The 13,799-nt window shown below is 43.9% G+C and overlaps 1 protein-coding gene and 1 long non-coding RNA gene across 6 annotated transcripts in view; one reads left to right on the top strand and one right to left on the bottom strand.

Moving 5' to 3' along the window:
* Window positions 1-13,799, bottom strand: part of LOC111867196 — a 98,846-nt gene that overhangs the window by 23,904 nt on the left and 61,143 nt on the right. For all 5 annotated transcript variants that reach the window (XM_023856815.2, XM_023856813.2, XM_023856814.2 and 2 more), the window contains exons 2-4: window positions 8,866-8,936; window positions 2,831-2,937; window positions 204-392 (exon numbers count right to left, since the gene is read on the bottom strand). In XM_023856815.2, the coding sequence (XP_023712583.1) occupies window positions 204-392; window positions 2,831-2,937; window positions 8,866-8,936 (367 nt within the window). The remainder of the gene's footprint in view (window positions 1-203; window positions 393-2,830; window positions 2,938-8,865; window positions 8,937-13,799) is intronic.
* Window positions 1-13,799, top strand: part of LOC117282542 — an 85,760-nt gene that overhangs the window by 26,788 nt on the left and 45,173 nt on the right. The gene's annotated exons all lie outside the window — the stretch shown is intronic.

Raw genomic sequence — 13,799 nt, 5'->3', positions numbered from 1 at the left:
TTTTTCTGTACTTTCACATATAATGTATTCGGTGCATATTTTGGCACTGAACCTGTTTACGTAAGGAAGAATCAATATTAATAATTGTTTGACAAAATCCTTAAAAAGACAAAAAGAAATCTTTTGTCGAAGAGGTAGGATGCTGGGAATTTAAAAGATCAGAAATTGAGCATGAGATGAGATAAGTTAGGATCACAACCTACCTGTGGCTGGTCACCAACACCCTCAGCATTTGCATTCCTTGTGATTCGTCGCTGCATTCGGGGACTCCGAATCTGTGACAGGTCCAGCCCTCCAGGGGTGTACGTGAATGGCTTCTTGTCCTTGGTCATCATTGCATTCTGTATTGCAGCTGGAGGTTCATACCCTGCGCCTCCCCTTGTGTCAGGGATCTGGAAACAATGTCGCTGTTATTTTCAACAGAGTACACCAAAATCAACAAGTCTTCAACTATCTACAGATCAAGAACTTCCTTAATGTTGTGGAACCCCAGGTTCATCACATATTTCATAAAATCACACCAAATGACTCTAGACAAAACCAATCCAGTCCTGTTCCGATTTGTACAAACTGCTTCCCCTAAGTCTGCTTTAATATTATCCTCCTATTTATGTTGGTGTAGTTGCTCTCATTCCTGCTTCTAATATCAACCCAAACTCAACTCTCCTGACTGAAGTTTTTATAATTTTCAACAATTTCTCCAGGCAAATACTGGAATAGCAGATCTACCTCCAAAGACATCTTGCATGTTTCCATACTTGTGTCAATTCACCATTCATATCATCTGTCATTCCATGCTGTATAACCTCTATATTTGACACAGCTCTATTAAATAACACACAAAATAGGGAGCAGCCTGCAGTCATTTGACTCTTTAAGGAACTCCCCATTACAGCGTGTCACGATTCACTACAAAAACGTGAAATTGGTCTGTCCATTTCACAGTTACACAAATGTGAGGATCCAATCCAGGCATAATACAGTACTAACCCACAGCTAAGTGTATGTCTGTTTAGTTACATCTTTTCATGAGTTTTCTGGCCACAATAATTTATATGTTCAGCACTGCTTTCATGCATACTATATTCCTCGCCCATCCCATTTTTATAAATGTTACTTTCTTAATAATGCTTGGTGAGCTTATAAGAATTTCATACAGATCAGATCAAAAAAGAATGAGTCAATAAGTCAATAAGTAAGTTACAAACGGATATAGAACTTAAACAAATAAGAGTACTGATTTGAAAAGTGCTTTCATTTCTCAACATAATCTCCCTGTACATTGAGGCACTTGTCCCAGCGTTTTACAAGCCCCTGAAAACCAGCAGCATAAAATTCTTTGGGCTGTTGTCAGAACCAGGTGGTGAATTCCCTTTCTACAGCTTCATTGTCGGGAAAATGTTCAGCCGAAAGATGATGTTTAAGAGGGCCAAACAAATGGAAGTTGCTTGGAGCAAGGTTGGGGCTATACGGAGGATGCTCGAGGACTTCCCACTTGAAATTTCGCAGCGCCTCATTTGTCTTGTTGGCAGTATGGAGATGCACGTTGTCATGTAAGAGCAAGACGCCTTTGGTGAGGAGTCCTGGTCACTTCCATTGAAGTTACAGTAGTAGTCAGCATTTATGGTTTATCAGTGAGGCTGGAATGCAGTGAGCAGTATCCCTTCATGATCCCAGAAGACTGTGAGCATCACTTTCCTGGAGGATGGTGTCACCTTAAACTTTCTTTTGGCAGGCGACGCAGGATGTTTCCACTGCATCGATGCACACTCTGTCTCGGGCTGGTAATGGTGAACCCAAGACTCATCACCTGTGACGATTCAGGCTAGCATATCGTGTCCTTCATCATGGTAGCAACTGAGATGCTGTAATGCCAGACCCATTCTTTGCATTTTGTGTTGTGGGGTCAGCATGCGTGGCACCCATCGTGCACAGACTTCGTGAAAACCTAACCTGTCATGCATTATGTGGTAGGCCATGCCATGTGAACAACCAATAGCAGTGGCTATAGTGTATATATACCCTTCTGTCTGCTCGGATTAAGTCTTGAACCCGTTACACATTCACCTCTGTGACAAACTCTGTTGGCCGGCCTACACGGTTTCATCTTCGATACATGTCCACTCTTCAGAGAACTTCTGCACCCAATTGCAAACAGCTTGACATGGCAGGCACTTCTCACCGTAGGTGGGAAGCATTTCTTTTTTAATATTCTTTGATTCCTTACCTTTTGCCCACAAAAATGGCAAAACGGAGTGCTGGTCGAGGGTTGTACACTCACTCAAAGGTGCTGCCATCTTGCAACTGCTGTTTCGCTTTTGTAAACATCAATTATCTCGTGTCGAATGTCATAAATTACCACCAGACTAATGCTGCCATCTAGTGGTGATAGCCTCAAGTGCCTCATTCAACATGTAGTACTCTATAACTTACTCTGAGGCCACACCATATCTCTAGTGGTTAGTCACTGGCTACCCATCGCGGCGGCCCGGGTTCAATCCCGGGTCTGGTCAAGTGGGATTTGTGGTGGACAAAGTGGCGCTGGGGCAGGTTTTCTCCGAGTACTTAGGTTTCCCCTGCCAATCTTCATTCCACCAATTGCTCCACAATCACCCTCACCTATCGTCTGGGGCTGGTACAGTAGGCCAGAAGTGGCCGCAGTACAAGGGACTTAGTCCCACCCTACTAGCAATAAAAAAAGTACTTATTGACTCACCTACATAGAACAGCAGCAGAATATCTGCTCTGTTTTGCAAGAGGTTTTTACACATGGTTTTCAGGTCTGAAGAAGAAACAAATGAACAAACTTTGTACAAAATTTCAAACGTACCTCTGTGCTAAGTCGTACTGTAGGTAAGGGGCCAGGGGCTGGAGGTGGTGGTGGGGGAGGTGCTGGAAATGACGGTGCTGAGTTACTATTCTCTGTCACTCCATTTCCTGTAACATTAAATCCTCTACATTATGTACTGAAAGGGCATCATTTACAAGAAATCACAAAGGAAGACAACTGTAGGCATATTCCAATCTCAGAACATGCATTTTCAAAATGTGTTCGTTGTCATTTTACAAGTTTAATTGGTTTTACTCTTCATTTATAATATAAAATCTTTCTGTCCTGTCTGTCAGGTGGCAACTAATAGACATATACAGTGTAATCCATAAAACAATGCATGACCACTACTGTTTCACTACCATGTAGGCCTCTGGTTTAATACAATGGTGTGTGTGTATACATATATATATAGATATATATATATGTGTATATATATAGATAGATAGATAGATAGATAGATAGATAGATAGATAGATAGATAGATAGATAGATAGATAGATAGATAGATAGATAGATAGATAGATAGATAGATAGATAGATAGATAGATAGATAGATAGATAGATAGATAGATAGATAGATAGATAGATAGATAGATAGATAGATAGATAGATAGATAGATAGATAGATAGATAGATATAGATATAGATATAAACCTCACTACAATAAAGAGTAGAAAAATTGTGCTATCACATCCTTTCATTTTAGAGTGGAATTTTATGATAAATAGGAAGCTGTCAGCATTTGTTTCACGCAGTGCTCTAATACCCATGAGTCTGTTAAAGAGGTTAAAATGTCCTGTGGTTGGTAATAATGTGTATGAAATTTATTTAAGATGTGTGAAGGCAATAAGAGCCAGGGTAGCTCAGTCGGTATAGCAACTGGCTACAGGGTGAATGACCAAAGGGTTGGAGTTCAAGTCCCAGTAGGGTTAAGAATTTTCTCTCCTCCACAGTGTCCAGACCGGCTCTGGGGCCCACCCAGCCTCCTATCCGGTGGGTATCAAGGGCTCTTTCACCGGAGGTAAAGGGGCCGGGGTGTGAAGTTGATCACTCACCTCCAGCTAGTTACGAGGTCAAGAAAATGTGGATCTCTACATCCACTCCCCCATATGCCTTCATGGCATAGTACTTAATTAGTCAAGCACAGGGGCAACTTTTGTATGAAAACAAGTTGGGTGCTGGATACATCAGTCAGTTCAGCGACTAGGCTAGGGGCTGGACAACTGGGGAGTCGGATAGATGTTTCCTATCTGCACAGAATACAGACCAGTCCTGAGGCTCACTCAGTTTCCTACCAAATAGGCATCATAGGTTCATTCCCAAGAGTATGTCCTATTGTCACGTATTAGAATGTGACTATAGAGGGGGGTTTGGATTGGTCACTCAATTTATTGGTTGCTTTAGAAATCACAAGAGCACACGCGAATTCTTCACAATCTGCTTTCACTTGTCGTTTCCTGGTAACGGATCTTAACAATTGAGATTCTTTAGCTTTTGTGCTCATATCGTTACTGTCCGGTGAATATCCCACAACTGAACTGAACTCTCACAGTTAAGTCAGTGTTACTTTACGACTGGCGATTTACCGCCAATCAGTTCGTCTTAGCGTCAGCCCCCTTGAGACCCACGACCAGAGATTTTTTTAACCAAACAGAACTCTTTGCGGTAATAGTCCTTATGTAACACCCTCTCTGACGAGAAGATGGATTTGTCTCTTATGAATTCTATTAAGTAATCCACAGTTTAGGCCTTGTAAAATTCACCCTCGTATCTTTTATTTTAAGAAAAAAATTATCGACCAGTGGAGGCCGGATAGCTCAGTCGGTATAGTGACGGTCTACGTGATGGATGGCCGAGGAGTTGAGGTTCGTTTGCCGGCAGGTGTAAGAGACATTTCTCTTCCCCACAGCGTCCGAACGGGGTCTGGAGCGCACCCGGCCTCCCATCCAAAAGTACCGGAGGTTGTTTCCCCCGGGGGTTAGGCGACAAGGGCGTGAAGCTTACCATTCACTTCCTTCCTGTGCCGAAATCAAGAAAGGCGGAGTTAGGCTATACCTTCACAACCTATAAGTCTGTGGCATGGTGCTTAATTATGCAAGCATAGGGACATCTATATCTCTACCTTCCCCCCCCCCTTGGCACTAGAGCCCCAGTGGGCCTAGGCCTACCTCCATGAACTTCTCCGTTCACGTCGGTTTTTCTAGATCTTACACATTCGGTAGAACTCCTTGGGCGGGTGATCAGCTCGTCGCAAGGCCTCTACCTGTACACAAACATCCATGCCCTGAGTGGGATTCGAACCCACGATCCCGGTTTCCAAGCGAGCGAAGACAGTGCATGCCTTAGACCGCTCGGCTACCGTGACCGGCAGTGTATAAGAATAATATATAAGAATTCAGTTCGTACCTCACAGGAAACAGATCCGAACCCACGATCCCGGTTTCCAAGCGAGCGAAGACAGTGCATGCCTTAGACCGCTCGGCTACCGTGACCGGCAGTGTATAAGAATAATATATAAGAATTCAGTTCGTACCTCACAGGAAACAGATCCGAACCCACGATCCCGGCTTCCGAGCGAGCGAAGACAGTACATGCCTTAGGCCGCTCGGCTACCGTGACCGGCCCATATCTCTACCTTACGAATGTGAATGAGTTGTTAAGACCGTACTGTGAGCAGTCGGTGAAAGCTGTCAACTTGGTACCGGAGACACCAAGAGCTGGTACTCCTCGAAATAAAAGATTCGGATGCTAAACCGATGCGTACATTGAAGTGCTACAAATCTTGCTCTATTCACAGCCGTGGAAGAGAAGCAAAGTCGTATATTAGACGCATAGTCAAAAAAATTTTCCCGTATTTTATGGAAACCGAAGACTCATTACCGTCTTGACAAAAGCCCACCATTGGCTCCAATTCTGAACCAAATGAATCCAGTACACATCCTCAAATCTTATCTTATTAAGATCCCGGGTCTGGTCAAGTGTGATTTGTGGTAGACAAAGTGGCACTGGGGCAGGTTTTCTCCGAGTACTTCGGTTTCCCCTGCCAATTTTCATTCCACCAATTGCTTCACAATCACCCTCACCTATCATTTGGGGCTGGTACTGGCCACAGTACAAGAGACTTAGTCCAACTCCACTAGCAATAAAAAAAAGATCAATTTTAATATTTTTTCATCTATACGTAGATCTTCCAAGTGATCTCTTACCTCCACGTTTTCTGACAAATTTTGTAAATATTGTCGCATGTTGCCCATGCAGCGCGACAAATAACTTCACGTTGGTCTCGGATTTAGCGAATATTTATTGAACGCTCACTTTTACACACTCAAGTACGTATTCGTTGTCGCGGAAGTATGTGTTCCCGTTCTAGCCGTTTCGCAGCGATGGACGTACTGTAATATGTCACAATATTTATCTACTTTCCCATCCCCTGCTCACCCTCTTTTGATTTGAGAGCCCTGATATTTAGTGAGAGTACACATCTTAAACCTCCCCATTATGTACCCATCAGCAGTGTAAATTGTAACGCCCAGATATTCAATCCCGCGGATAACAACGCTGTTAAGCGCCTCTAAACCTATTGCCACTGTAAATTACAATCCACATTTTTTGACCTATGACAGTGAAAACACTTCAAATGTTGTGTTATTCGGCCTATTGCTGGTGTAAATATCAAGAAAGTAACGTAATGAAGATGATATTTTCTACTAACGTTATATGCCGCTAAATAAAATAAAAATTTTATACCCTGAAGATGGAGGCGATATGTTCCTCCGAAACGTCGGTTTACATAATATCTACACGGCGCCACATCCCAGAAGACGGAACTCTTCCTTAATTTCGTATTAAATTCTTATACCAGGAATAATTAACTCATATTTATTTTAGCTTTCAAATTCATGCAACTGGAGGTTTCCGTGACCAGTTCATCGTTAAATTCTGCATATAAATGGCCGAAGCTACCGTGAAATAAGAGCCAGAACTGGCACATGTCATGATTCATGCCCTTTTCATTATATCTGGAACTGTGTGCCAGGTCGCCTCTGCATTCTAATTTTAAGGACTACACCTCTCATCTGGGAGCACGCGGTAGCGTTGTTGGTTGAGGGACTATGCTACAAGCCGGAAGGTCTCGGATTAAAGTCCCGATGAGATCATTGGATTTATTCAATTGACCTAATCCTTCCTGGGGTCGACTCAGCCTCTAACAGAAATGAGTACCAGGAATTAATTAAATAATTTTCCTGGGAAGTAAAGCGTGGCCGGCGCCATCTATGAGCCGATTGTCTAGATAATGCGGGACCCTCAGCGTCTCACAACCCTATGGGCCTTCACGGCCTGGTACTGGGATAGCTTTACTTACTTTTACTTACACCTCTCATGTGCCTCATGCTCGAATGTTCATGCTCAGCAGTCTGGACAGCTGACACTGCGGTCTCAGCACATGCTGACGGAGACTTACAGCGATGCCTGAAATTCCATTTATATCAAATGTCCATATCCTTTATTCAGTGGGGAAATACATATGTGCCCCTAACAGACAATCTAGTCTTCATCATCTTCAGCAACCAAGGCGTTTGGCGGTCTCTTTGCCCCTTTTTGGCTTCTTCCGCGCCAATAACCACGTTATTTTTGTGGTCTGTAGCTCTTCGTTTGGGGTGTCGGTCTGTGGGCAATCTTCAACGTGGCAAATCCACTTCTAGAACATGTTGGCCAATGAGGATCCACTTCTAGAACATGTTGGCCAATGAGGATCCACTTCTAGAACATGTTGGCCAATGAGGATCCACTTCTAGAACATGTTGGCCAATGAGGATCCACTTCTAGAACATGTTGGCCAATGAGGATCCACTTCTAGAACATGTTGGCCAATGAGGATCCAGTTTTTAGTTCATCCGAAATGTCTTGGCTGCTTTTACAGCTTTTCGTTTTATATTTTATGGTAAGTCCCTTGAATTCTTTTATTTAATGTCCAAGTTTCATGCCCACAGAAAGAGCTGGCAGAACTGACGTTATATAAATTCTAGCTAGCTAGCTAGCGTATTCTCTCGTTGCTACGAGTTTTCCTAGCCGTTGTCAAGCAAGTGTCTCGAACAATTCGTTGCTTAGGTTTGCTAGCGTTCGGATTCCAAGGCGTTGCAGCGGGAACGCTGGTCAATTCTGATCTCCTCAACCATTATGGCTCTCTGGCGGCACGCCACAATACATTATTAGATTTAATTATTTATCTGTTATTTAATTTCTTTCTCTCTTGCCATCTTCCGTCTGTCCTGTTTTTTCTTACTTAACGAAATAATTGTTTCGACAGAGACTAGTTTCCGTTTAATCCAGGTTATGTTTTGGTCTGCATATTCAAGCAATTAGCTAGAGAGCCATTTGTGCCGTGTTCCATTCACACCTGCACTCATGTCCTTTCATGCTTGCTTCTGTATCTGTTTCCGATGGTCCTTCCGGCGAGAAAACCTCGAAATCGCAACAAAATATCGGTCTTCTACTAGCGCGTATGGGCCCGTAGTTTGGGGTTGGAGCGCTAGCAAGCAGGGAGAAATTAAGAAAGAAACGAGAGATAAGGATTGAAGAAGACGAAAGCAGAAAGAAGAACAGAAAGACACACAAAGAGATAGGAAGGTAAGATGGAAAGAAGTCAAGACGGGGAGACAAAGAAAAAGACTAGCAGAATGGACAAGGAAAAGAAATAGGAGAGATGATGATAAATATAGAAGAAAACAGACGAGATCGGAAAGAACGCAGGAGACAGACAAACGAATTGGGGAGAAAAGCATGAAATAAGAAAGAGAAAGAGGTAAACATATAGGAAATTGAGAGAAAATAAGAACGAAAACAAAGGATGAAAAACAGAGGAATAAAATAAGGCCACTCTTGTTTTTTGTGATTTACCTCAGTCCGTGGACGAACAACGGGAGGCTTCCTCCGAATAACAAACCGACCCACGTCCACCAAATTATTCTACGCCACACAACCGCTGCAGCTGATTCAGCGTCCCTAAATAATTATGATTCAATCACACCTACCTGAAATTGGGGCACTCGGAGGTCCTGGACTGGGAGTGTTTCCTCCTCCGGACAGTTGGCTGGACTGACGTCTGAAAGACAAAAGAGAAAAGACGTAAGATACTGTAGCATGTAGTACCGTTGCTACGCAACGATCGCGAGAAAAACATGCGATGCTTGGTAACGGATGGTAAACACGTGAACGATATCCGAGCTATCGCTAGGCAACCGCCCATAAAAACAATAGAGGGACTGCTGGGGGCGGTGTTTTCTGTTTGGTCCGTCCCGAGGCTATATAGCGAGGTGACAAACAGAAGTCATACAAAATCATGAGAATGAACGTGTTCGTGGTAGGGGACAAGGTGAAGGCAGACACAGAAAATATAAGGAGCCTAAACTTGGCGGTGGTCAAACTTATGACTATTCACGTAACTAAGCTACCGTTGTAGTACAAGATACGTGACATAAGCATGACCTTCTCTGTAGAGCCTGTACTGACAGAGGACTTGTGTGTCGTGCAAAAGTAAGACTTTCCAATAACACGCTATATGTGCGAAATGTACGCTTGACGAAAGGCCAAGCGTATTCATAGGAGACAAACCCCATCTTCTCGTCAGAGAGGATGTTACATAAGGACTATTACCGCAAGAGTTCAGTTGAAAGAAAAATCTCTGGTCGTGACGCCATGACGAACTGATCGGCGGTAAATCGCCAGTCGTAAAGTAACTTTGACTTTAACTTCGGCTGATTGAGTTCAGTTGCGTGATATTCGACGAACAATAAGGACGTGAGTACAGAAGCTGAAAAATTTACACTGTTAGAACCCGCTCCTAGTTAACGGCTGTTGAAGAGACAGCAGACTGGGAAAGGGCATAGCGGATGCTGAGGTGAACTGTGAATTGTGGAGATTGGCAATGGAGCTGTAATTACTTGAAGTTGCGAGTTGTGCATACAAACGATCAGTAAATCCAATATCTAATCCATATCCCATCTGTAGTCACTCACTCATAAGCTTGTCAGTACGTTAAAAACCATGATAAATGCATATATGTAGAATGTAGACAAAGCCCTGCTCATTCTAAACACTAGATGATGGTAAATGACCAGATTCAAGCTCCCATCTCTTTACTGCGGGGCAAAGAGTCGGTGATTCCCGTAGGGGGCTAGAAAGGGCCCAAGACTGTCTGGACACAGGGTTAATTGTTCCTGCAGGGAAATGAACCTCGACCGGTACACTTTCGTTAAGACAGTTACTAGTTCGGCGTGCGCAAGCCTTTCTGCCGTTGAAATCTTAACCTTGCCCCGCTGGCTCGAATCAGCTGTATGCATTACCTTCTAACTCCTTTTTCAGTGGCTCGCACTTGTAAGGAGGGTTTTTTTTTTATTGCTAGTGGCGTGGGACTAAATCCCTTGTACTGCGGCCACTTCTGGCCTATTGTACCAGCTCCAGATGATAGGTGAGGGTGAATGTGGATCAATTGGTGGAATGAAGATAGGCAGGGGAAACCCAAAGTACTCGGAGAAAACCTGCCCCAGCGTCACTTTGTCCACCACAAATCCCACTTGACCAGACCCGGGATCGGGAAGCCAGCGACTAACTGCTTGAGCCACGGCTCGGCCTGTAAGGAGTGTTACTGTAACGGCGTGCATTGCACCCAGTGTTGGTCGAAAGGAGAGTGACCGTAAATATACAAATTCTGAGACAGTGCTCAAGAAATGTTGATGATTTCCACATTTATGTTGACACGGTTTAACGTACAGGTCATATCATTCGGTGTAAATAGCTTCACGAACTGGTACATCGTCGTCATATGACCATTAAACGTACATATGACGACAGTTGTTACGAGAAACCAAAGGTATAGCTCCACCATTCTTGATCCAATTAAACCACCACCACCATCATGAAGACGTATGAGGGAGTGGAGGTTTAGCTCCACCATTCTCGACCTCGGCACTGTATGGATGTGAGCGGTCAGCTTCACGCCTCGGCCTTTTTACCCTCATTGGAAAGAAGGCTGGGTGGGCCCGAGGGCCGGTCTGGACAATGTGGAGTAGAGAAAAATCCCTAGTTGTACCGTTCATGTTTAACATTTGGAAGACATAGGCCGTTCTTGGCCATAAGGTCCAGAAACTGGGCAGAATTATTATATCTGGTTTGCAAGCAAGCAATATAAAGCGTCATTACCATATTAGGCACAACTCTTTGTTCCAGCTGCAATTGGCGCCCGTGATGACGTCACGGCTCTTAAGGTTGCTTATTATGAGCGCAATGATCACCGTCGTTCGTAACGATTGAGTGTGACCTAGCCACAACATGGCTGACTGAGCTAGAGCACAGTCGCACACAGAATTACTGGCGCCAAGACAACAATCATTTAAAAGTAGAATTTTCATGTAATTCCAGTCCTGTAACATGTGTGGCTGTTTACTGTGTTCAATATGCCGTAACAGCGCTAATCCTCATATTACTAAAAATAAACAGTTTTAGTTACTCAATTTCCTTTTCTTTTGGGTGTACGGGAGGACGCTGAACAAAAAAAAAACGGGAAATTTGCCCTTGGGGAAGGGTTAGAAGGGTTAATTTATATGCCTGAAGCTGTCGCCATCTCAGTGTGGGAGGGGTGTCATATTCTGCACTGAGTCTTTCTTTCCATCAGAGATCCCATGCGTGCTACATGCCCCGCGCATCTTCCCGAATCCCTTGTTTGATCAACCTAAGAACGTGTGATGAGTACAAGTTATGAAGCTCCTCATTTTTGCTTGATTGCATTTTCAGCACTGCGAACCCAAGTACCAGTCACTGGAACCTGCCTTGAGCAGGCACGCTCTCACGAACTGTTTACCTAATGCATACTTTAAAATTGTCACGATTCGTGCATGACATTGTGATTTACATAGCGACCTTTGGTCCGACTAGCTATACACTATATACATATAAATAGAGCATGGTTTATGACCATGTACATGTGTCATCTGGCTTCGTGCGTGTTATGTCGTGCTTACACCGTACTCACAGCTATCTCTTCGAAACTGCGCCACCTGAAGGATTGAAGCGTATCTTAATTTACTGTTGATCAGAGTTCCTGGCTACAGATCCAGAGGTCCCGAGTTCGATTCCCGGCGCTACCATATTTTCCGACAAGTAATGGGTTTGGAACGGGGTCCACTCAGCTTCATGAGGATAACTGAGGAACTACTTGAATGGAAAAGTAGCGGCTCCGGTCTAGAAAACCGAGATTAACGGCCGTGGGGATCCGTTGCGCTGACCACGCAACACCCTCTAGCCGCAAAAGTTGGCACTAACTTCGCCGACAAACGGCGGTCGCTCGGTCGGTATAGAAGAAAATAAGAGCAGAAATAGCGCTATGGAATGTATAAGGAAAAGAAAAGAGGAGAGGCGGAAGCCAGCGACTAAGCGCGGCCATCTTAGGTGTAAATAGCCTCTGTACCGTGTTTAACAACTGTACCATGCCAGCTGCAGAGGCTGTACGGCGATAACCGTGGTGCGGAACGGACCCGGAGTGGCGAGGGAAACAATGAAACACTTGTCATCATCTGTCGCACTGCGTAACTACGTACTGCTGTTTGCATACCTTCCACAACAAACAGTGAACCATTTTACAGTTTGCACTACTAGCAACGACCTCTCCTTCACAACCTGTACTCTTCTCCAAGTATAAGTAGAATGATCAAGCCAAGGAGGATGAGGTGGACAGGGCATGTAGCACGAATGGGGGAGAAGAGGAATGCATAGAGGATATTGATGAAAAAGCCAGAAGGAAAGATACCACTGGGAAGACCAAGGCGTAGGTGGGTAGAAAATATTAAAATGGATCTTAGAGAGATTGGATGGGACGGGTTGGATTGATCTGGCTCAGGATAGGGACCAAGTTGAGGGTTCTTGTGAACACGGCAATGAACCTTCGGATTCCATAAAATGCACAACTGGCGGCTTCTCAATAACGGCTCAGCTCCATAAGTAAGTAAGTAACAATGACCTCTCACCGCTCACATTTTCAGACCCAATTTTGAATTACACCTCACAAGTTCGCATTTAACGTCAATCTGATATTGTTCATGACAAGAGTTCGGAAGTACAAAATGGGGAGATGCCAATTTCAAAATATTTGCGCTGACTTTCGCTGATGTATGTTGTCTGTGTTGTTGATGTGTGCGATTGAATAAGAAAGTATAGGCAGATAACGAGACAAATGCGATGTTGCATTTGAACACTGGTTAGATTTGACCCTTAAACCTCCCTCACTCATATGAGTCTGAATTGTTTTATTCTCTCTAATATTGGTGCCCGCGGCAAAATGTAATTATTGGAAGAGTCGTTTTCTATGCGGTCAGTGTCGTATCAAAGGAAAGTAGCCGATTAGTTCTTCCCAGAGCTTGTTGTTCTCACCTGATTGCTGTACTTAACACGGATGTCTCAGTCACACACCAAGCAAGCACTTACGCTGTCAGGTAGACATGCACTGACTGTACTCCGGCATCTCAATGAGGTCCTTCCCTTCATCTCTGCCCCACTACACCCCTACAGGCGGTTTGCCTTTAACCGGTCGTCAGTAAAGCGCAAGTTTGATCTGTTAGCTGCTGGACAGCACGAGCCGACAATCTGGATCTCATTAGGACCTACTGAATACGTTTCTCTCTGATGCAGTTGACCTATTTTCTCCAAAATTGATATGGACAGCATGACACTGAAGGTCACCACGCCTTATTTCATTTTTTAACACCGGTACATTAGCATGCACCGTCCGGTTTTCTAGCGGCTATACATACTATAATACATTTAGTAAGCGTGATCTACTGTCAAGGCAGCTTATTTGACCTTGTAGTGAAGATTCTGAATTGGTAGTGGTGGTAGTAGTAGTAGTAGTAGTAGTAGTAATGGTGGTAGTAGTAGTAGTAGTAGTATAGCAATGGTTGTGGTAGTGGTAGTAGTG

Source organism: Cryptotermes secundus, unplaced genomic scaffold (genome assembly GCF_002891405.2).
Source record: "Cryptotermes secundus unplaced genomic scaffold, Csec_1.0 scaffold565, whole genome shotgun sequence".
NCBI lineage: Eukaryota > Metazoa > Arthropoda > Insecta > Blattodea > Kalotermitidae > Cryptotermes > Cryptotermes secundus.
Note: the sequence above shows the minus strand (reverse complement) of the source record. Positions and strands in the feature narration are given on the sequence as shown.